At 35.4% G+C, this 22232-nt stretch overlaps 2 protein-coding genes across 6 annotated transcripts in view; one reads left to right on the top strand and one right to left on the bottom strand.

Moving 5' to 3' along the window:
* Positions 1-254: 254 nt before the first annotated feature.
* emc10 (ER membrane protein complex subunit 10) lies at positions 255-13092 on the bottom strand. 3 transcript variants are annotated; one of them, XM_022673934.2, is made up of 8 exons: positions 12956-13092; positions 10153-10219; positions 8773-8885; positions 7668-7781; positions 7319-7503; positions 5708-5798; positions 3356-3459; positions 441-579 (listed from the first exon to the last, which is right to left on the bottom strand). In XM_022673934.2, the coding sequence occupies exons 1-7, from the start codon at positions 13046-13048 to the stop codon at positions 3373-3375; spliced, it is 750 nt and encodes a 249-aa protein (XP_022529655.2). In that variant the 5' UTR covers positions 13049-13092; the 3' UTR covers positions 441-579; positions 3356-3372. The 3 variants fall into 3 exon arrangements, with proteins under 3 accessions (XP_022529648.2, XP_022529659.2, XP_022529655.2); XM_022673927.2 differs by lacking the exon at positions 3356-3459 and having other exon boundaries at positions 255-579; XM_022673938.2 differs by lacking the exons at positions 3356-3459; positions 12956-13092 and adding an exon at positions 12255-12447 and having other exon boundaries at positions 255-579.
* Positions 13093-19674: 6582 nt separating this feature from the next.
* mybpc2a (myosin binding protein Ca) overlaps positions 19675-22232 on the top strand; it is a 103776-nt gene continuing 101218 nt past the window's right edge. For all 3 annotated transcript variants that reach the window (XM_022673944.2, XM_022673950.2, XM_022673957.2), the window contains exon 1: positions 19675-19823. In XM_022673944.2, coding sequence (XP_022529665.1) covers positions 19802-19823 — 22 coding nt within the window. In that variant the 5' untranslated portion in view covers positions 19675-19801. The remainder of the gene's footprint in view (positions 19824-22232) is intronic.

The following is a 22232-nucleotide window of genomic DNA, read 5'->3' on the forward strand; positions in this document are numbered from 1 at the left end:
ATTTTACTTTAAAAGAGAAAGCGCTAGCCAAACTAAAACACCTCTATCACGCTTTACTTCAGCAGAGTGATTTTACTGCTCCTTATAACCTGACTGGTACAATTCATATATAAGGTACACTGGATTATAAGGCACATTGTCAATTTTTGGCAAAATTAAAGGATTTTACCTGCTCCGTATAGTGAGAAAAATACAGTAGTGTGTGTAACTAGCTATACTTGTACCACAAAAAGCAGTCATTTGTAGAGTAGAGGTATCATTTACAACAGATTTTATTCAATAAATCAGTAGTAAAAACACAGACCAGCAGCACTAGTCTACATTAATCTTTCAACATCAGTTCTTAATCAGTTCATAAATGCACATGAATGGCACATATGTGCATGCGTTAAGTTAACAATGTTCATTTCAATTGTTTAAATTATTATGTACAACTACATGACTGCCAACGATCAGACCCTGCTGCCACAGAAATCATCGTCCACCGCCATTGCCTGAGCCACCACCAGCTCCGCCTCCAGACTGATCCTGAGCTCCTGACATCATGAGGAAAAGGACGAGGGGCACAATGTACATCCACTAGTGAGAAAGAGAGAGAGAGAGAGAGAGAGAGAATAATAAAACTGTAAAATATCTGTCTGTGTGAAAGGCATCACTGGGAGAAAGAGAGATCATTAAACACGCTGAGGGAATTACGGATTAGGTGCAGCGACAGCATAGCAGTCTGATTAACCGTGTGAAGAGTTTTTCCTTAAGCAGAACACCTTCAGTTCATCCTTCCCTCATTCTTTCTCTCCCTTTTACCTCTCGCACCTCTGGGAGAGAGAATGAACGAGTGATGAGACTGAAAGTGAAGGCAAATTAAAGAGGTGAGCAACAGAACATGAGATTGATCTTGGCTCATATGAACAGTCCTGATTACGAGATAACGATACAGCAATCATGCAGTCATGATTTCTGACTCCTTTGCATCACAATATATCTTGTTGGATATATATATATATATATATATATATATATATACATTGTATCAAAATAAAACTATTAAAAGAGATATTTAAGAGTCATTGTTGTTTTTTTTATTATTTCATATGTATTTAACATAATGTACTACTGTACCAATAATTTTATTTTGCCAATTGTAAACTGCCATTAGTAGAGCTAGGCCTTAAATCAAGGCATATATGCTAAAACTTTACATGGTATGTGGTCAATAATGCAAAACAATGTATTGCACAAGGAAATGTTAAGTTATAAACTGATAGATGGTAAGGTTTGGATTTTAACAGCATTTTGGAAATTTTAAAGCATTCAGGAGTTTACAGAGATGAAAAAATGGATAAGCTATGTATTGACTGATTGATTTTCAGGCAATATATGCCATCTTTTGCATATAGCAGTTGTTTGTTTAACGACTAGATGTAACTATAGAGATTACCCACAGCTGCAGACACTCATTACATCCAGTGTTGAACTGTCAATGTGCGCTGGCTGCAGGGTATCAGTTACGCTTTTTTTTTTTTAATGCATCTGTATTTTAACACCACTAATCAGATACCCCTCTTGAGAGTACAATACACTGCTCAGTACAGCAAATATCAGAACACAGCAGAGGTAACACTACTAACCTCACAAAACAGCAAACAGCGCAGAACAATTTTAATCGCAACCAATAGTAAATCACAACATAGTTAAGCACTGGATAAGCAGGGCTCATCAGTTGTGTTTCCACTTTTTTGTGTTCTCTACTCCATAACTTAATTATTTTTTTTATTTTATGTACAACTGCTGCACACTGTATTCTGAGAAAAGCTTATTGTGATGGAATTTATCATGATAATGATTTATTGCCGCTTCACTCACCGCTTTATCCTAAAGCTGTATGTGCTTGAATTTATAAGATTTACCAGTAGTGTTCAATGATTTATAAATCTATGAAGTCAGTCAGTGCACTGTTCAACTGGCCATGATCCAGCAGAACAATACAACACATACAATACAACATTTCAAGCAAGCAAAGCGACACACAATGTGAAATTCGACGAGAGGGCCCACCCTGTTCACCTGCATACACTCAGACACACAGATAGACATACAGCAGGGCTGGGACAGGTACTGTGTTTTACTGATGTAGCAAAGTGTAAAACATAATGATAACAACCAACAAATCAGCCATAAGATTAAAACTAGTCGTGTCAATCTGTTATTTTTTTTTTTTATCAAATTAATCACAATAGAATTCTGAATTTGCAATTAATCACACAGCGTTGCTGTTATATTTCTAAATAAAATGGCTAATTAAATGCTCGAGTTCCAAGGGAACCTGGATATGTGTGAATATATTAGGATTCAAGAAAACATTTAATTCCTGATTCGGGCGTTTCATTGCACATATTGCGATGACTAGACAAGACTTCATGGGTAAAAAGGCATCTCTAAAACATCAGGATACCTTCAGAGATCTTGTGGACTGCGTGTCAGACATGTTTTGGGCACAATATTTGGGGGCCTACACAATATTAGGTGTTATTATACGATATTAGTTTCTATTGTTTTGTTTTATTGTTTTTTCATTAATTAGGAATTAGTAAAGCATTATTAACAAATGAACAAATGCGGTCTTTGCTGCTCCATGCTGTTTACACTGAGCATGGTTTGTGCAGTGTTTACTGCTCGCATCTGTGCTGCACGTCCCATAGAATACACTGTGTTTGAAACTGCATCAGCAAAATTACAGCAGACAGCTCTGGACAATCAGTGGAGACCATGTGCTCACATGGTTTATTGGTGCGTTAGGTTGGTTTAGGTTTACGTCTGTGTGAAACCAAACAGAGGGAGAAAACACTCCTCATCAACTGATCATCAACTTCCCTCAAACATACAAGTATATACTAGTTTTTTATTTAACACCACTAATATAAATAACTGCATTTTACATTTCTTACAATTATTATTTTATTTACATTTCAAATATCCACTATAAAAACTTTAGTCTAAAGAAGAACAAGTGTGATTAATCGCAGTATCACAGAATATTGTTGAGATTAATTTAATGATTTTTTTTTATCGATTGACAAATAGTTTAAAAGTGTGACAGTGGAGAACTGAATTTTAGATCATTTAGTAAAGTAAGTGTCAGAGTGTATTCGTTTTTTTTTAACGCTGTTGATATTGTTGTCAATATCAAACTGATTATCACATATTACTCCTGTCCTATCCCTGAAACAAACACACACACACACACACACACACACACACACACACACAAGCACACACACACACACACACACACACAGAGTGAAAAAAAAACAGAGGAGTGACGGTAACCAAATAAGCTATAGTGATTCTTCAGTACTTGAAATGCATGGGGTTTCAGCTCTGCTCTCTGCCGCCCCCTGCTGGGGGCTGTGCTGAACTGGTGGCCATGAGGAACACTGCACCTCCCAGAATCAAATACCACTGGAACACAGCACAGAGTCAACACAGAGTCAAAGCACAGCATAGCACACAGCACACACACAGACACACACTGCTCACAAACCTATACAAAAAGGTCAGTCAGGGCAGGAAGGTTAGTACTGACCAGCAGAACTTTCAAGAGAATTCTGGGATTTGTTCTGTGCTTTCAGTTTAGTGCAGACCAGCCAAACGTTCTCCAGCAAACAGGGAAAAAAAATATGAGCCAAATTAGTTAGAGCTGGACAGAAGAGTTGATTTTCTGTTGTTTGCTGGAGAACGATGGGTCTGTGTGTTCTGGTCTTTATATGAGACTGGAGGAAGCAACAAGAATGACCACACAGCACAGCAGCCAACCAGAGCGGAGAAACTCCACAACCACAGAGTCACAAACACGACAGAGGTTACAACGAACACACAAACTAAACATGCAGTACCAGTCAAAAGTGTGGACACATCTTAAATTCAATGTTTTTAATTTTTGTATTTTTCTCTTCTAAATTGTAAATGAATACTAAAGTCATCCAGACTCAGAAGGAACACATGTAGTAACTTAAAAGCATTAAACAAACTAAAATACTCTGACGCATTTACCATATTTTTTCAAACTTTAAGGCACACTCAATCAATAAATGTCTATTTTCTGGTCTATTTTTATTACACAAGGCACACTGGAGCACTTTTTTTTACTTTATTCATACTGCATTCATTAATAGTAGAGACCTCAACTAGACATTTTAAAATAATAATAATAATAAAAAAAAAAACTATGGAATAATAATAGCTGGATATTAATCTACACAGATTTCTCTCCTGAAAAGCACTTCTGTTTATTTACAGTAATCTTAGACTTCCAATATTTTGTCAAAGAATGATTTTTTAGAGAAATTTCACCAGCACTAAAGTGGAGTGCAGCAGCATTAGCATTAGCCACCAACCGCAGCGCTAGCGGGACGTAAATGCCGCCTGGTAGCGCTAGACTGAAGAACCTTGAGTGTTCTGGTAACCCTGGGAGCTATCAGCTAGCAACTACAATCCAATATACTTACCTCTGAACGTCAAAAGAGCTAGCGCTGCGATTAGCGGCTAATGCTAATGCTGCTGCACAAAGCCTTAGTGCTGGAAAAACTTCACTGAAAACTCACCCTTATAACTCTGTACTGTATTCTTTGTGCAATAGGGCACACCATTAAAGAACGTCTACTTTCTGGTCTATTTTCATACATAAGGCACATTTTATGAGACTCTATAAGGAACTTCTAATTCAGCAGATCTTGCTGCTGGGAGTGTTGGGGGGGGGGTAAGTTAAGTAAGTTAAGCTAAGTTAAGTAAAGCTAAGCTAAATAAAAAAAAAATAATAAAAAATACTTTCTTTAAAAGTCAACCGAGCGCTGATGTAAATCTACACATAATTCTCTCCTGAACTGTTCTTCTGTTTATTTACAGTGAGCTTAAATTAACAAATTTATCCAGAACTAAGGCTACAGCATTAGCGGCTAACCACTCCAGCAGTGCTAGCTGGGGTTAGCAGCAGCAGGCTACAGGCTGATAATATTCACCTGTGAATGGGGAAATAGTGGGTAGCGGCTAATGCTATTCCAGCCCCAGTGCTGGAGAACAAAACTACAACTCCTGAGTAACACAGCAATTTGGCGGAGTGGCTTTACTGCTTCTTACAACCTGACTGGTAAAATTCATACATAAATTTCACTGGATTATAAGGTGCACTGCCGATTTTTGGGAAAATTAAAGGATAGTCCAAAAAATACGGTAGGTGGCTGGTAACCTGTGGTTGCCAAACATTTGCCTGAACACATCTTATTTACAGATCCCCACACCCCCAGCAGAGATATATTCACAAGCACCTTCGCTATTTAAACAACGCAGGCAGATAAAAAGAGATCATAAAAAAAGACTGTTTGTGGGCTTTAAGGTGTGCCCAAACTTTTGACTGGTATTGTAGACATCAATGCAAAACTAATACAAGGTAAGTAATGGGTTTACTGACAAGAAAAGGTAATATAAGCTTAAAACACAACATCAGGGTAGAAATGGGGTGAAACAGAGGAAGATGTGATGGTCCATAAAAAACATAACAGCGTTCAAACTGACATATTATAAAATTCTTCTACTTGAAATAAATTCATAATAAAACACAAAAGAGGACAAACTACCCGTTATGTGAGGGTTTGCTTTTACATGTTAGTATTCGTCAGCTACCCATCACCTTTTGTAAAGTGCAAATACTCACATATTTGGCAAAGAAAGATTTCTGCTCCTGGGGTTTTCCCTTTTTGTCCATTTCTTGTTCCATCCTTTCAATAAACAGTGCCGTCTCTGGGCTACAGAAAAAAAAGACGTGTGAAAAAGAAACATGTGAAAAAGAATCTAAATATCAGTATATATGCAGTACTCTTAAAAGTACAGTCTATTTCAATAAACATTAAAATATCTAAATCAGCTGCATCTGAAGACACTGGAGTTAAAAACAGTTTTTTACTAAGTTAAATCACTTTTTTGTTAGTACACTCACTGTCCATCTTATAGGAACATTTTTATAGTTCTACAGTATAATTACAGACCGCAGTCCTGTATCTGTTTCTTTGCATGCTTTATTATAATCCTCCTTTCACGCTGTTCTTAAAATGGTCAGGACTTACAGGAGAGACCACCACAGAGCAGATATCATTTGGGTGGTTGGTCATCCATTCTCAGCCCTGATGTGACACTGGCATGGTGGTGGTGTGTTAGTGTGTGCTGTGCTAATATAAGTACATCAGGCACAGCAGTGCTGCTGGAGTTTTTAAACACTGTGCTCCCATACTGTTCACTATATTAGGCCAAGTTGAAAGCAGGTGAAAGCAGGTCCAAATCCAATATTTATTTCAGACTGTTCACACAATCTGTATAAAACTTGACACATATCTGACATCTGTCTGAATGGTTTGTGCATGTGTGTAAGAGCCACAAATGCACGACAGAGCAACGCTTGTTAAGTTTCCCAGCCAGAATCCCAAAAGCTATGAATGAGTTTAGGCTGAAGCTGTGCTTATCACAGAGAACTTGAACAAGGCTTGCAGAAAAATTACATGTTAGTCAGCCACGTTCAGGTTTTTATTTTTATATTTTCTTTTACAATGCAGCCACAATCTTTTAGATGCTTTTGGCAAATTAATTAGATTACTGTATTTTTCGCACTATAAATAAACGTCTATTTTTATACTATAAGGCGCACTAGTTTATAAGGTGCATTGTGCAACACTAGTAAGGAACAGGGGTATCACCATGTTTTGTTTGGAAAAATTAAAGGAATTTAAGTGCGCCTTACAGTGCAAAAAATATGGTAGTTGAATTGCTGTTTTAGTGCAATTTTAAATATGTGATAATAGAGACATCTGTACATAGAGAAGCTGCCAGAGGGAATCTCAGTAAATAGACATTTGCTTCTGTCAGAAACCTGTAAAAAAATTTATACTAGACCTTCATTTTCCAGCAGGACTTGGCACACTGCCCTTCTTATATAATATTCAAATTTTCAGGGATACTAACTTTGGGATTTTTATGAGATGTACATTGAGTGTAGTTACAAGTTACAACGCATTTATATTCCACAAAAAAAAGGGGCTATACGTCACACGATAAATCAAAACACACAGGAAGAATTGAGGTCCGTTAGCAGCTAATTTAACAGCTATGCTTAATTAGCTCATGTTGATTTGGTCTGCATAAAGTGTACTTAAGCAACATGCCTAAAAAGGAAGAGAGGATTAGTGTTTTTATGGTGAAAGATTCGATGTTTGGTGTTATAACTTGTGTTTGGTGTCACAGTATGTGTTCGGTGTTACAGTATGTGTTCACTCACGCTGGTGCATTGATTGGTGCCATTACACTGATGGTTGTGTTAAAGACTTCCAGATCAACCTCATCCTCAACCTCTGCTCCCCTACAGGCACCTGGCATAGTCACTATAGACACGCCTATGACGAAGCCACTGACGTCCGTGTGTAAAGTGATGACATCACTGAGGTGGGATTCAACAAGGGAGCACTGAACAAGGAGATAGGAAAAAACAGAACAAAACAAAAGGACTTACTTGCAATTAATATATATGTAAGAAATAGAAAAAAAGGACTTACTTGCAATTAATATATATATATATATATATATATATATATATAGGCCAATTATTCAGTAGTTAACTGCAGACTTACAGCTCTGACAAAGGCGGTGAGGTAGCCCTCTAACTGTCTGTCCGTCTGTCTGTCAGCCTGCAGAGAAACTCTGGGAATTCTGATCCTATACAGCCCATCCACTGCTGCCACATCCTGACCATAGAAACATCATTAAAGAAGGAAATATCATTTACGCAAGTCAGTCACATAAGTCACATTTAGTACATCACACACCTTCCTCAATTTCTCTTCTTTTACAAGAGTTGAAAAATCAGTTCATCTGATGGTCTATGAAGTCTTGGCCTGTTAGAAGTTCTACTTTCTCTTTTCATCATTTTTTAACACAAAAACCTTGTTATTTCTTATTTCTCTTGAATTCAGTACAAAAGACTAATCCTAGGAAATGCTTTTGGTTTATGAATTAGAATGATTTTTTTTACTTTTCCTTTAATTAAACCCTAAAGTAGGTTAAAAGTGTCAGAAAATGTCAGAATCAAGGTCAGTAAGAATATTTTCTTAATGTTCAGTTACTTCATTTTTATTTTATGTTAATATTGACCAGTTTCAGTTTTTATTGTGCTTATTTTATTAACACTTTATTATCTATTCATGTTTTGTTGTTTTAGTTGGACATATTTGTTTTTAAACCTAATATCATTTTGTCCAACCAAGTACGAGGACATGTATTTTTGTACTTGCTTTTATCAATACCTACTTAGAATTCAGCAGTCTGGAGCATTATGTAACAGCATAGTTATTGGTGTAAAGTAGACCAATGCAACAGTTCATTTGTTAATTTTATATAATGCTGTTAAAATTCTATATATTTTTTTTACCCCCCTGTGGATATTTCACGTTGGATGTTTGAACTGTTCTGTTATGGTTTGTTAAGCTGCTGGTATATTCATATTTTCTCTTTTTCTCTCTCTCTCTCTCTTTCTGATATAATCAAGGGGAACATGGATGATTACAAGCCATCAAACCAAGCTGAAATGCTTGGATTGTTTGCAAAAGCAGTTATCCAAAAGCAGTGTGTAAGACTGGTGGAAGAGAACATTGGCACTTCATAACTGTAAATGTAATTACAGTTCTCTCTCATTTTTGCACAGTGCTATATCTACACAATCTTCGCTGCCCTCTTTACCTTAAGTACACTCCTGTCCTTCTCCGAGAGCATCGCCTGAGAGAGAAAGACATTGTTCTCTCTGCCAGCCTTCAGCTGGATGTTTCCACGAACCCAGAACCTCGGCACATCATCTGAGACAGAAACCATCACATTTACAATCACATACACAACACATATAAAAACATCCACATACTCCTTATTAATGAGTGACTTCAGCTTCTTATGATGCACTCGTTTCTGATTTAACCATTTCTCAAAAATATATATGTTGTATGTATATATGTATATGTATATATATGTTGTATATATATATGTATATAGATATGCTCTGGAGCAGTCAATCTGGGCTGTGGAGCAGTGGTACAGACTTCTTTGGAGTTCCCAACAATTTCTATTACCCTTAAATTTAAGTGGAGATTTTTAAAAGAAAATATAGTTCATGTGAGACTAGACAGGGATTAGGCTCAGTCTTGAATTACACAGCATTTTGAATAGAGATTTAGGGAATTAGTGTCTAATGCCGTCCGACAGCACTACATTGAGGGACCCCAAGTGTCTTGATAAGCCAGGGTGATATTAGATAGCGGTTTGTTTCACATAGCTTGTTTTAAAACAGTAAATACGCAGACTACAGTTCCATAATAGTCACCTCTGAACAGCAAAAGAGCTATCGCTTAGCACGGTTAGCGGCTAATGTTTCTCCAGCAGTGCTAGCCGGGGTTAACAGCAAGCCACAGGCCGATAATACCCACCTCTGAATGGCAAAAGAGCTAGTGCTTAGTGACTAATGCTAATACGGCTCTAATGCTAATACGGCTCTAATGCTATAATACTCCTTTATAACACTGTATTTCAGTAGAGTGGCTTCACTGCTCCTTACAACCTGACTGGTAAAATTCATATATAAGGCACACTGGATTATAAAGGTGCACTGACGATTTTTGGGAAAATGTAAGTATTTTAAGAGCTCCTTAAAGTGCAAAAAATACAGTAATTTAAAGTTAAATGCCGCAGGTCCAAGGTGTGATAATAGACTGTTGATGGGATGGAAGATAGAAACGAGCATCACAATGTGCCTCATGCCCCTTAATCTAAGATTAGGCCTGACCACTGTTACAGAAACTTATTGATGGTGAACATTCCTGAGAAAGGGTTTTAAAATCTGGTCATGCACCACACAGCACTTTCACCAGATTTCCTATTGAAAGGAAAATATAGTCCACCACTAGACTTAATCCCAGTATCTTTGATAATATAGGTTCAGGCTTGGACTACACAACAATTTCAATGAAGATTCTCCATTGAAAGGAACATATAGTCCATATAGCATGTCTCTATAGCCTCTATAGACATCTGTCTATAGCATTCTCTCTTTCATATAAACAAAGACCTACTCACCCACTTCAAAAGAGTGCTCCAGTGGTACAGAAAACCCGGTGAGGTCTGACTCTATGGTTTCTGGTACCTGCAGAAAATTGGATAAATAGCACAAAACAAAATGAGCCCAGACTTAATGCTGACACTGCAATATAGTCAAAAGACTAGGCTTAAACCATGTACATGAAACCCTTGACAGACACTGTAGACAGTGTTGTTTAGACAGCGATGATGTAATGCTTGGTAATAAGCACTGCAATAATACATTTGTTCCTGGCATCAACATTTAGGACCGCTTTGTAAGACTTCCTTTATGAATTTAGGTACAAGCGCAAGTTATAAATATGTATATTGGCATTGGCAGATATATAGGTGTAATAATGAATATCGACATCAAGATAAAAATTAAAAAATAAGATGACCTAAGACACTAAGTTTAATAACTTTGAGATGGAATTTCACTGAACTAATTTCTATGATTCAAGTTTGTCCCCAATTGGTAAGTGATGAAATCTTTACTAAAATATATATCGGTTCATCCAATATACCAGTTTTAATTTCCGCTTCGGTAGACATTTTTCATATAGCTCAATCAGTTAGCATAACAAACTAGCACACTATAGTGAAGGTAGCCCCACTCCTCAGAGTCAAATGCTCGGTCCTACATTGAGAAACATGAGAACAACACTTTATCTGAGGAGCTCCTGCTGCTGTTCCTTACTGTATGAGTGTTTTTATCCAAATAAAATAGGAAAACTACAGCAAACGAAGAAAGCTTTTATGCACTCAGAAAAGAGATGGTTGGATTTGCGCAATCGATCCACAGTTCGGAAACTCGTACCCCAGAGATACCCAGAATTTGTCATGTTCTGAATTATTTATTCATCAGAAGTGATAAAACTTCCTAATAATAAGGCACACTGAATTGAATAAATTTGTTAACTGAAAAAACAAGGGAACTGTTACTGATAAACAGCTACCTACACTTTAAAGCCTCTAATCGATTTAATAATAGCATATTGTAATTTGATATTAAACTTGTGCTATAGAACATTTGAGAAATATCTCCTTGAATACTCAAACTTTGAGTATTTCAGGGCCATTTGTATTGTTTATGGAAGTATTTAAATAATTTAGCTTTGTAAAGAAAGTTGTGTTAAAGTTGTTGGTGTATCTCTTTCTAAGGTCTTTTTTTTTAATATTCTTCAGCTGTTTTTCTGCTAATAAAGTCTGATTCCTTCATGTATTGTAGAATTTTATGGGACAAAGTAAATCCTATAGTAATTAAAGCCTTAGTGTTGTATATTGAATGTGCTCCTAACCATAGAGTAAGTCACAAACCTATATTAAAGCCCAGTCATGCAAAAACCTTTAAATAAATAACAATAAAAATCTTGTGACATACAGTGAAACCGTCAGAATTTTCAAAAATACAGTGATATACATTTGTGGTTATACAGCCCAGCACTAATAATATGAAGTTGACTTCTTATAAATGAAGACTATAGGCTATAAATATTGCATAATTGTTTAGTCTAATTATTGAGGTGTATTGAGTTATTGCATTGTAAATAACAAAATAGGTCAGTTATGTCTGTAATGCGAGCTAGAAATGCTCTACAATTTGTGGCTGTTAAAATGTTAACGTTAACTGTTTTCTGTCTTTTCAAGAAATATTTTCTAACTACATTTTGAAATAGGATGGTTTCTGGTTGGTTCTACTGATCGATTGCTGATAAACTATCCTCTTAAACCAGTGCTAATTTCTTAACAGCCAAAACAACTGTCAAATGTTTATTTTTTACTATTATTTTAGGAAGGTATTCATAACCATTATAGAAGCTGTACCCTATTGTGGACAATAAATAAGCTGGTCAACCAGTGTAATACGTTTACTTTTCAGCAGGACTCTAATTAACAAACATTTAAACGTTAATAAACAGCTCGAAAAAACACAACATTATTAAAACTATATCTTCAATCTGAATCGCTCCATATTATAGAAATAATGCACTATAGGGTGTGTCCGCCATTTTGTAGGGCTGTTTGAAATCTCAACAGTACATTTTATTTCCTAAATTTAACAGAATATATAAATTACAATTGCTAATGCATAACGTTACCATAGTGCAGTGAGGTGGTGTTTTGTCAGACGTCCTCAGAGCACCACAAATAAAAGGACGTTAGTTGTTCACTATATTGCAAATAGGGCTGCAACTAAGGATTATTTTGGTAGTCGACTAATCTGATTTCTTTTTTTTATTAGCTGATTAGTCAGCGATTATTTCTATCATTGCGCTTCTGTCCCCAGCACTTCTGTTCTGTTCGGTTCTGTTACAAGTTAAGTTACCACTTAGTCGACAACAATTATATCGACTAATCGTTGCAGTCCTAATAGCTCATGCTAACTACATAGTGAACAGTGAAGGAGTGAACCACACAATCCTATTTCTCAGTGTAGTGCCCTGTGCAGTGTATTCTTTAACCCTTCGTTTAATGCCCTACTGAGTGCACTAGTTAGCTAACCTAGTTAGTTCGTTATATACAGAGTAAAATTAACCCAAAATAACGTTGACCCGCAATAATAAACAGAATACACATATTTAATTCTGCATGACATGTAGCGTAGCTATCAGCTCTGTTTAAACTGTGATATATAAACCAGTTCTCAGATGATGTTTCATCATTTACCATAATTTACACACCGACTCCAATCACTGATTATTCAACCAATACTGACCGGTCCTCACCGGGTCTGAACTGACCAACACAGGGCACAATTTAACCATTAATTTATTAGATATTAAAGCAGCTGTTCACTCACCCTCCTGCCATTATTACAGTCTCCATACTGCGTGTAAAACCCGACAATATTCACAAAAACGATCGCAATAAAAGAGGAGCTGAGCGGAGCCATTTTGTCCGGACGGTGCACAGGAAGCGTGCAACCACAGACAAGGAAGCTAAACTAAAGCAAAATAAAAGTTCTATCAAATATAGTGTATTTATTCTTTATGATTTTGTTGTTATATATAAATAAACAGATTTATTACAGTTTATCATAAGGAACGGCCGTCTGTAGACCCTATTGAAACCGAACGGGAAATACTGCATATCCATAAGAATGTTTACAATCCAAAACAATCCAATCCAATTGCAATCCAATTCATACATTCAACCTTAAAATGTACTAAAATAAAACAAAAAGCCAACCATTACCAAAATAATCATTTATTAATAATTATAACGACAGCAGCAGCAACAATAATAATAATAATAATAATAATAATAATAATAATAATAATAATAATAATACATGTAAAAAGCTTCCAAAAACATTAGTATGTATCAAAAAATGTATATTTGTTAAAATATTTGTTTAAAAAAGTTTGCCAATTTCATGTTGTAATTGTAAATAAAATTAAAATCAAATCTATGATTAATCTCTCCTTGGGGTCCAATTAAGGGTAATCAAAAATCTACAGTAAATAGTGGTCTTTGAGAGGGATTTCCTTACCTAACCTTGTCTTTAAGTCTTAAAAGTGTTTAATGGATTCAGTACGTTTATAGAAAACACCCGCATCACTTACGTAACAAAAAAAAAGACTTAAAATAGAATTAACCGGGTAGCACCTATACTTCGTTTATCACAAAATTACTGCTAACCACTAGAGGGAACCCGCGAGTAAATCTAAAATGAATGGGGGGAACGAATGAGCTAAAATGAGCTAAACGGTTAAAAAAAGTATAATTAATAAAAAAGAAAACGTACATGTATAGTTCAGTTTTTCATCAGTAAACATATTTTGGCAGTAAAGCGCTGGTATTACTGCTACTGTGAGCTGACTGGTTGCTGAGCTGATGCTGAGCCAGAGCAAGTTTAAAAAGCTTTTATCGGAATGTAAAAACTTGTATGCAGCAAAGTACGTTTGCAGCGCTGAAACATTTGCTGACATTTTTTTGGACTCACTGAGGAGCACCCTTTTGTTCTCAAGTGAGTATTTTGCTCTCTGGAGATTCTTTGGGTCTCTCTTTCTCTTCTCTTCCTCTATTTTACTTACACACATACAGCAACAACTAAATAAGTTCCATTGATTTATACAAAACAAATACAGGTTGCAATAAACATTTCTTTCAACTTAACAAAAAGTCTAATCTATAGAAAATAAATAAAATCTATTTAATAATTATTCTACATTTGTACCACACAAGATAATATAGAGTATTTTTCTAGTATATATTTATCAGACAAAAATGCACCCAGTAATTTTGATTTTTATAATATTATATTATACTACATTGATGTGCATTATTTGTTTGTTTCATGGTGATTTGACAGGTGATTATTTTATTTTATTATTTTATTGTCTCTATTTCTTTACTGCATATACTTGTATTATCTTTTATGTATATGTTTTATATTTTGGAGATTATCTCCAAATCTCCAGATTATCTTTGGAGACATTTATCTAAAAATAAAAGTCTCAATTGATGAGGATCTACTAAATATTTATGTCATTTTTCTGTTGGGTAGCCGAAATGTATGCACCTACCAATTTTTCTTTAAATCCTATAAACTTAATTTCACTTCTCAAATATCACTGTGTTCATCTGCTATATGTTATATTTAACTGAAATTGCTGATTTGAACAACCAATGATTTATTTAAGGAAATCATGAAAATGATCAGGGGTGCTCACATTTTTTCTTACCACTAAATACAGACATTACATCAATAATAAATTACCACAGTTAATAAAAGTGTTAGTCTATATTTGTGCAGACAGTGTTGAGTTTTTCTGACAGCAGAGGGCGGTATTGTATCGAGCTTGGCCTCTGTGCTGGGCGAACCCCTGTGTAGATGATGTGCTGTAGATGATGATGAACGATGAAGACTGGAGGCAGATGGTAATAAACTGGCCTACTCTGAGTTGTGTGCACTGGCCTGCTGCTTCTTATTGACTGTGAGAAAGTATGAGATTATCTGCTTCCAGTGGCTCCTGGCAAGAGATGGATAGCTATATTTGGCAGTAAGTAAACAATCAGCTGGGATGTAACTGTGAAGGCTACACGACTGTATCACAGTCAGATCATCACCTAAACATCAGGCAGGTCTTGTAGGATGTTCTCAGATTAAGACTGATGGTCATGGATGTTCCACCTCCAACCTACTGGCTTATCTAACTAAGCTACAGCTAACATCTTGGGGCCAGATACCACAGGACCCCTTCAGAGGTCTTGTGGAGTTCATGCATGTTCAAACCACCGGTAGGTGGTTTTAATGTTATGGCAGAACTGCAGAACTCTGAATGCTTCTTAACAGCTAAGTAAATGCTCTGTATTAGGTTTATTGCATTAAATTAGCCTTTAAAACGAAATGTAAAAAAAGCAAATGTTTGAAAATTTAATTGAATGAAAAAACAAACTAACTAACAAACAGACATGGTTAGGTCTTATTAAAAAAATAAGTTTAAAGCTATAGACAGACCATTTTTTCCTGCCACTCATAAACAGCCCCAGCTGGCACAACACTTTCTTCATTAAAATGTGGTTGAAATATGGTTGAAGAAATGCCTGTTGTTGTTTCAACATTGAAACAACATTTAATGTTAAATGGTTGTACAAATGTTGAAATTTTAATGTTGAATCAACATAATATCCTCAACCTTCTGCCTTTTGAATTAGCATTTTACATTTTATCACCATACAATTTCAAAAAACAGTTTGCTGAAAAAGTACAGCGTAATACAGTAGTTTCAGTTAGGTTTCTCCAAAACCAAGGCTGGAGCACTATTAAGTATTAGCATTAGCTTCTAACCGTGCTAAGTGCTAGCTCTTTCACCATTTAAAGGGGAGTATATCAGAGTGTAGTCTGCGTGTTAACTGTGTTACAACAAGATATGTGGGATAAACCACTAGCTAATATTCTTTCATACAATTTTGAGCATCCCGGATGTGAGCTAAGTACATATGGTGAAGTAACTAAGCTAATGAGTCTACTTGAAGAGAGTAGTGTAATTTAAATTCTCTGTATGTTCTGCACATATGCAGTATTGCCAATAAAATTACTTGACTTAAATCCAAAAGCTGCTGCAGAAACTAGCTAGCTAACTACTCAGCTAGTTAGCTTAGCTGTTAGTTAACTAACTTAGGTTAGTTTACAAGCTAGCTGATGTTAACAGGTTTGTATTTATGATTAGCTTATTAATTTTCTTTAGTTAACCTAAATCTCAATATTATTTTTTTAGATACAGACAACACTTTATTAACTACTTTAAGTAGCTTAATTAAGGTTCGATAAAGTACTTCTAATTTTGCCACTAACCTGGTACTATTTTTGTAACATAGACTGCATATTATATCCAGACTATAACTAGTGCAGTGTACCGTGACCAATGCAGATAGTGACCAATTTTACGAATATTGTTATTACAAAAATATCCTAAAATATTGTGATACTATTTCACGGCCATATGGGCCATCAAGGTACAAATATTTGCAAGGTACAAAAATTCACACTGTCCTCATTTACCATTTACAAAGATCTACTTAAGACTAGGGGTGTTAAATGATACCTCAACAATTTCTGCTATTTTGATGATAACATTATTAAACAATATTTTGCCTTATTAAAAATGTTATTGTCGTAAAAAAGAACATGTCCAAGTTGTCTGTTAAGGTGTTTTTTTAATAAATCTGTATTATTATCGAAAGAACTGTAACAAAAGGTACTATTTTTTGCACCAAATAAATAATACTAAATAGGTACATAAACGATTTCCATTTAAATATGCATTTTTTCTTAAGTAAACAAACAATGTCTATAAAATGAAATATCAGACAGAAATACATTGTCACAATTTAAGTACATTGAGGCAACTCATTTTAGTTTACAAATTATATTGTATAAATGTGTTGCTGCACTTTCAAACATAGTGTTTTCAAACTGCACTAGGGGTCATATTGCCAAGATCGCAAAAATACCCTAAAAATTATGCTATTATTTTAGTAAGGAGAATACACATGTTCATTTATGTGCAAAACATCTTTAATAGCTAACCATAGAAGATTTTTTATAATTTATAATTTTATAATTTAGTGAATAGCCTTATTTAGGAAATGTTCTAATTCCTATTATGGCAAGAACTACTAAACTCAAAGTAAAGAAAAAATACTTTACAAAATAAAGGATTTGAAGAATTTCAAGAACTTTGAAGTAAGGTATCTTTAAGTGCAGTGGCAAAGACCATCAGAGTTACAGGCCTTTTTTTAGGGACTTTCTGTAAAAAGATCAACAATCTCCATCAAAGTCCCAAAGATCTCCAAAGATCTTGATGTTCCTTTGTCTAAAGTGCTCAACATAATTAAGATGGTTTACAACCCATGGAACTAAAGCTATTCTCTCTGGATGTGGACAGAAGAGAAAAAAGATTGAAAGGTTGCAATGCAGGATAGTCTGGATGCTGGATAAGCAGCATTAATAAAGTTCCAAAGAAATTCAAGCTGTCCTGGAATCTCAGGGTGTGTCAGTGTCAGTGTGAACTATCCGTCGACATTTCAATGAAATGAAACGCTATGGCAGGAGAGCCAGGAGGACTCAAATGCTGACACAGGGATATAAAAAAAGCTAGACTGCAGTTTGCCAAAATGTATGTGAGTAAGAAAATATCCTTCTGGGAAAACATCTTGTGGACAGAAGAGACCAAGATATAGATTTTTGATAAAGCACATCATTCTACTGTTGAAGAATCTGAAGATTACTAAAGGATTTTGGGTCGCAATGTAGGGCTCAGTGTCAGAAAGCGACCTAGGTCATGGGTCTTCCAGCAGGACAATGACCCCAAATATACTTCAAAAAACATGCAGAGATGGATGGAAACAAAGCACTAGTGAGCAATAAGTCTGGATCTAAATCCCTTTGGACACCTGTGGGAGAATGCACCCTTTAAATATGAGAGTTTTCGAGCGGTTTGCGAAAGAAAAGTGGTCCAAGATTTCAGTTGAGTGGTGTAAGAAGCTTGTTGATGGTTCTAGGAAGCAATTGATTTCATTATTTTTTTTTTTTAAAAGGGTGTGCGATCAAATATTAAGTTGAGAGTTTTGCATTAAACCAGTGGTGTCAGGTGATTAAGAACCTAATCAACTTTTTCTTCCTTAAAACTATGCTTCTTTTTACTGTATTCTAAAACAGTAGTTTTGATGCTTTTTATACTAGAATATTGTAATGTGCTGAGTTACTGAGTTTACCTGAGAGTTTTAATTGAGAAAACAAACGCTAGTGTAGCTCCATATTCCACACCATTAACAGCATAAAAAGAGAAAATAGGACATTAGCTGTGTGTATGTTCGTGTGTGCATGCCCACCAGTGTGAGAGAGAGAAAGAGAAAGAAACAGAGAGAGAAAGAGAGAGGGAGAGCATAAACTTCAGCATAAATGAAAGATAATTACCTTCTGAACTTAACAGTAAGCTTAACTGTGTTATATCGCTGAATAAAACAGCTAATGTGTCACCAGGCTCTGTCAATTGTGTCATGTAATTAACTTTAACAACAATTTTAGGGGTGTCAACTCTTTACTTATGTACATATGACATCAAACTCAATCATGAAAAATGTGCTTTGCTATGGCCCCACTATGACGAAACATAGATAGATACAACCAAGTGTGGCATAAAGTAATCCAAAAGCAGTGTGTAAGACTGGTGGAGGAGAAAATGCCAAGATGCATGAAAACTGTGATTAAACAAGGGTTATTCCACCAAATATTGATTTCTGAACTCTCAAAACTTTATGAATATGAACTTGTTTTCTTTGCATTATTTGAGATCTGAAAGCTCTGCCTATTTTTTTTTTTATTTCAGTCATTTCTCATTTTCTGCAAATAAATGCTCTAAATGATTTATATTTTTATCTTTTATTTGGAATTTGGGAAAAATGTCTGTAGTTTATAGAATAAAACAACAATGTTCATTTTACTTAAAAATATACCTATAAATAGCAAAATCAGAGAAACTGATTCAGAAATTTTAGTGGTCTCCTAATTTTTTTTCCAGAGCTGCATATATACAGTAAATACAAACAATTGTTAGTGTCTTTCACACTAAAATACACTAATTCACACTGGTTATTGTTGCAAATAGCTTAACAAGTGAAGTAAAAGGCCTTGTGGGAAAATCATGCAAGACCTCATTACTGTAATGTGAAATGTGATCTTGTTAATTTTGTCTTGCTTGTTGCAAGACACTGATAAACAGATGGTATAAATTAAGTCGCTCTTTACCAGCCTGTCAATATATCAATCAGTGTCCGAAGATTCAGTTGACTAATGACTTTGTTCTCGTCCTAATGAGACAACTAATTAACAGATTCACTACAGGGTCATGCTCTGTACTGCTATTTATTCCTCCTTCACTAAACACACCCCCCTCCCTCTTTTCCTAATCTTTCCATAGACAACTTGGACTCGCTCAAGATCTCGAATGACACTTCTTCTTTCATTCTCCCTCCCTCATCCCTTTCTCTCCTCACCCACTCTCCTCTGTCGTTCTTGCGAAGGGGAGGAAGTGGAGGGTGAGGGAGGGAGGGGAATAAAAAGGGATGGAGAATGAAAAGTGGACAGAGCCACTGAGAGAGAAGGAGGCGAGACAGTGACCGCTGTACAAACGCAGACATGCCTGAACCAAAGAAGGCAGGTAAGGTCACCCATTCTCAATTATTTTTGTGAACGCTTTTGCTTTAATAATAAAGGTAATTTTTTAAAAAGAAATATTATTATTTTCATATTCTCTTACAACTTAATATAATACAGTATAATCAAGTATCTGCTGGGTCGAAACTCCAATAAACCAACAAAATATCTGTAATGTGCTTAATATTATAATAATAAACAGTGCGTGTGATGTACAGTAAAGTGGAAAATTCATAAAAATTATATAAAACACTGATTTTGATACACTGGGGTTGTTTCTTAATACTAAGAATGTAAAGAATTCATATAAATACAGGGACAGAAATTGTACACACACACACATATATATATATATACATATATATATATATATGTATATATATATATAATATATACAGCAATTGAAAAGATTAAGAGACCACTTCAGTTTCTTTGATTTTGCTATTTATAGGTATATTTTTGAGTAAAATTAACATCTTGTTTTATTCTATAAACTACAGATGAAATTTCTCCCAAATTCCAAATAAAATTATTGCCATGTAGAGTATTTTTTTGCAGAACATAAAAAAAATGCTGAAATAACAAACATAAAATATGCAGAGCTTTCAGACCTCGATTAATGCAAAGAAAACAAGTTCATATTCATAAAGTTTTAAGAGTTCAGAAATCAACATTTGGTGGAATAACCCTGTTTTTTAATCACAGTTTTAGTGCATCTTGGCATGTTCTCCTCCACCAGTCTTACACACTGTTTTTGGATAACTTAATACCACTCCTGGTGCAAAAAACATCCAGCAGTTTAGCTTGGTTTGATGGCTTGTGATCATCCATCTTTCTCTTGATTATATTCCAGAGTTTTTCAATTTGGTAAAATCAAAGAAACTCATCATTTTTAAGTGATCTCTTATTTTTTTCCATATAATATGATTTTTGAAACATCTTTCAAGTATGTTGTATATATACTAGAAAATTTAAAATATGTTAAAAAATGTGGATATTATGCTTTCATCCAATGCTAGTAAACTTTGCCCACACTTTACTTACTAGTACAGCATTTTCAGATGTATTTGATGTGCACTGCAAATGATCCCTAGAAGTGTGCTATTTTTTTTGGTAAGACAGGGACAAGAAATTTATTTATAATCATATTGGTGTTGATATAATTAAGGTCAGGGATGGCATGGTGGTGCTGTAGTATGAGTGAGTCAAACAGCTCCAGGGGTCTCAGGGTTTAATCCTCACTCTGCTCACTGTCTGTGAGGAGTTTGGTGTGTGCTTCTTGTATTTGTGTGGGTTTCCTCTGAGTAGTCAAGTTTCTTTTCACAAAATACACGTGGTTGGTTATTTGGCTATTTTAAATTGCACCTAGTTCTCAGTGTGTGAGTGAACGCCTGTGTGTTTGGGTCACTTTGTGATGGACTGGTACCCTGTGAATTTACAGTACATTTCTAATACCCTCAGTGAATCACAGTGTTGCAGGTGCAATACTTAAAGTGTCAGTCCGTATTATTTTGTTTCTAAACTGAAATCAGAAGCATTTCTGAGTAGAAAAGGGATAAAATATTGTGTTTAATGGTGCCATTTTACTGAAACGACCATCCCTGCTTAGCCTAAAATATTCATTCTAAAAACTGAGGTGTCGAGTCGTTTTTTGCGGGAGTTCTTCTGGTCACGTCACGCGTCTTTACGTACTTACGTCACACGTACAGCCTCTAAAAGAGGATCCGGCTCAGTTTTACTGAACGCGAGCGGCTGGTGGAGCAATGGAGACTTCAGAAGGGGAAACTCAGAGCTCAGTAGTTTATTCACTCATAGTAAAAACAAACTGTGTAGTTGAAGTGAAGTTTCTGACTGAGCGCTCTCTCTCTCTCTCTGACTGAACATAACCTGGAATCGATTCATCCGCTCTGAAAGGAGACCGCGTTACACCCGTTCAGTTTAAAATGATTCTTCCGCATGCTTGTGCAATAACTCATTCTCACCAGAGAGGGCCCTAAATCCCAAAACTTACTTATCAGCTTTAAAACCTAAGAATATACATAAAATAATATACTTAAAATTTTAGCACATATAAGAAAAGACTTTAACATACTTAAAACTATCTTACACCCTGCGCAATGCTTGTCGAGATGCTCATTGCTATCTTTAACCCTGACATATTTTCACGCCTTACGTGAAATTTAACTAGCAAAGTCGCTTATGAATATACCTATGCTGATTGACATGGTGATCTGGAAGGGAGGTGTGCTTAGGTAAATTTCTGGCGGTTATATATATATATATATGGACAGCGGAAAACACAGGTGCACTACCAACAGGTGACCAATTTGAACCCTGACAACAGTCATAAGTCAGATGCTCATTGCTATCTTGGCAACGCAGGGCAAACCCAAAGTTTATCGATAGTAATTGG

Source organism: Astyanax mexicanus, chromosome 19 (genome assembly GCF_023375975.1).
Source record: "Astyanax mexicanus isolate ESR-SI-001 chromosome 19, AstMex3_surface, whole genome shotgun sequence".
Classification (NCBI taxonomy): domain Eukaryota; kingdom Metazoa; phylum Chordata; class Actinopteri; order Characiformes; family Acestrorhamphidae; genus Astyanax; species Astyanax mexicanus.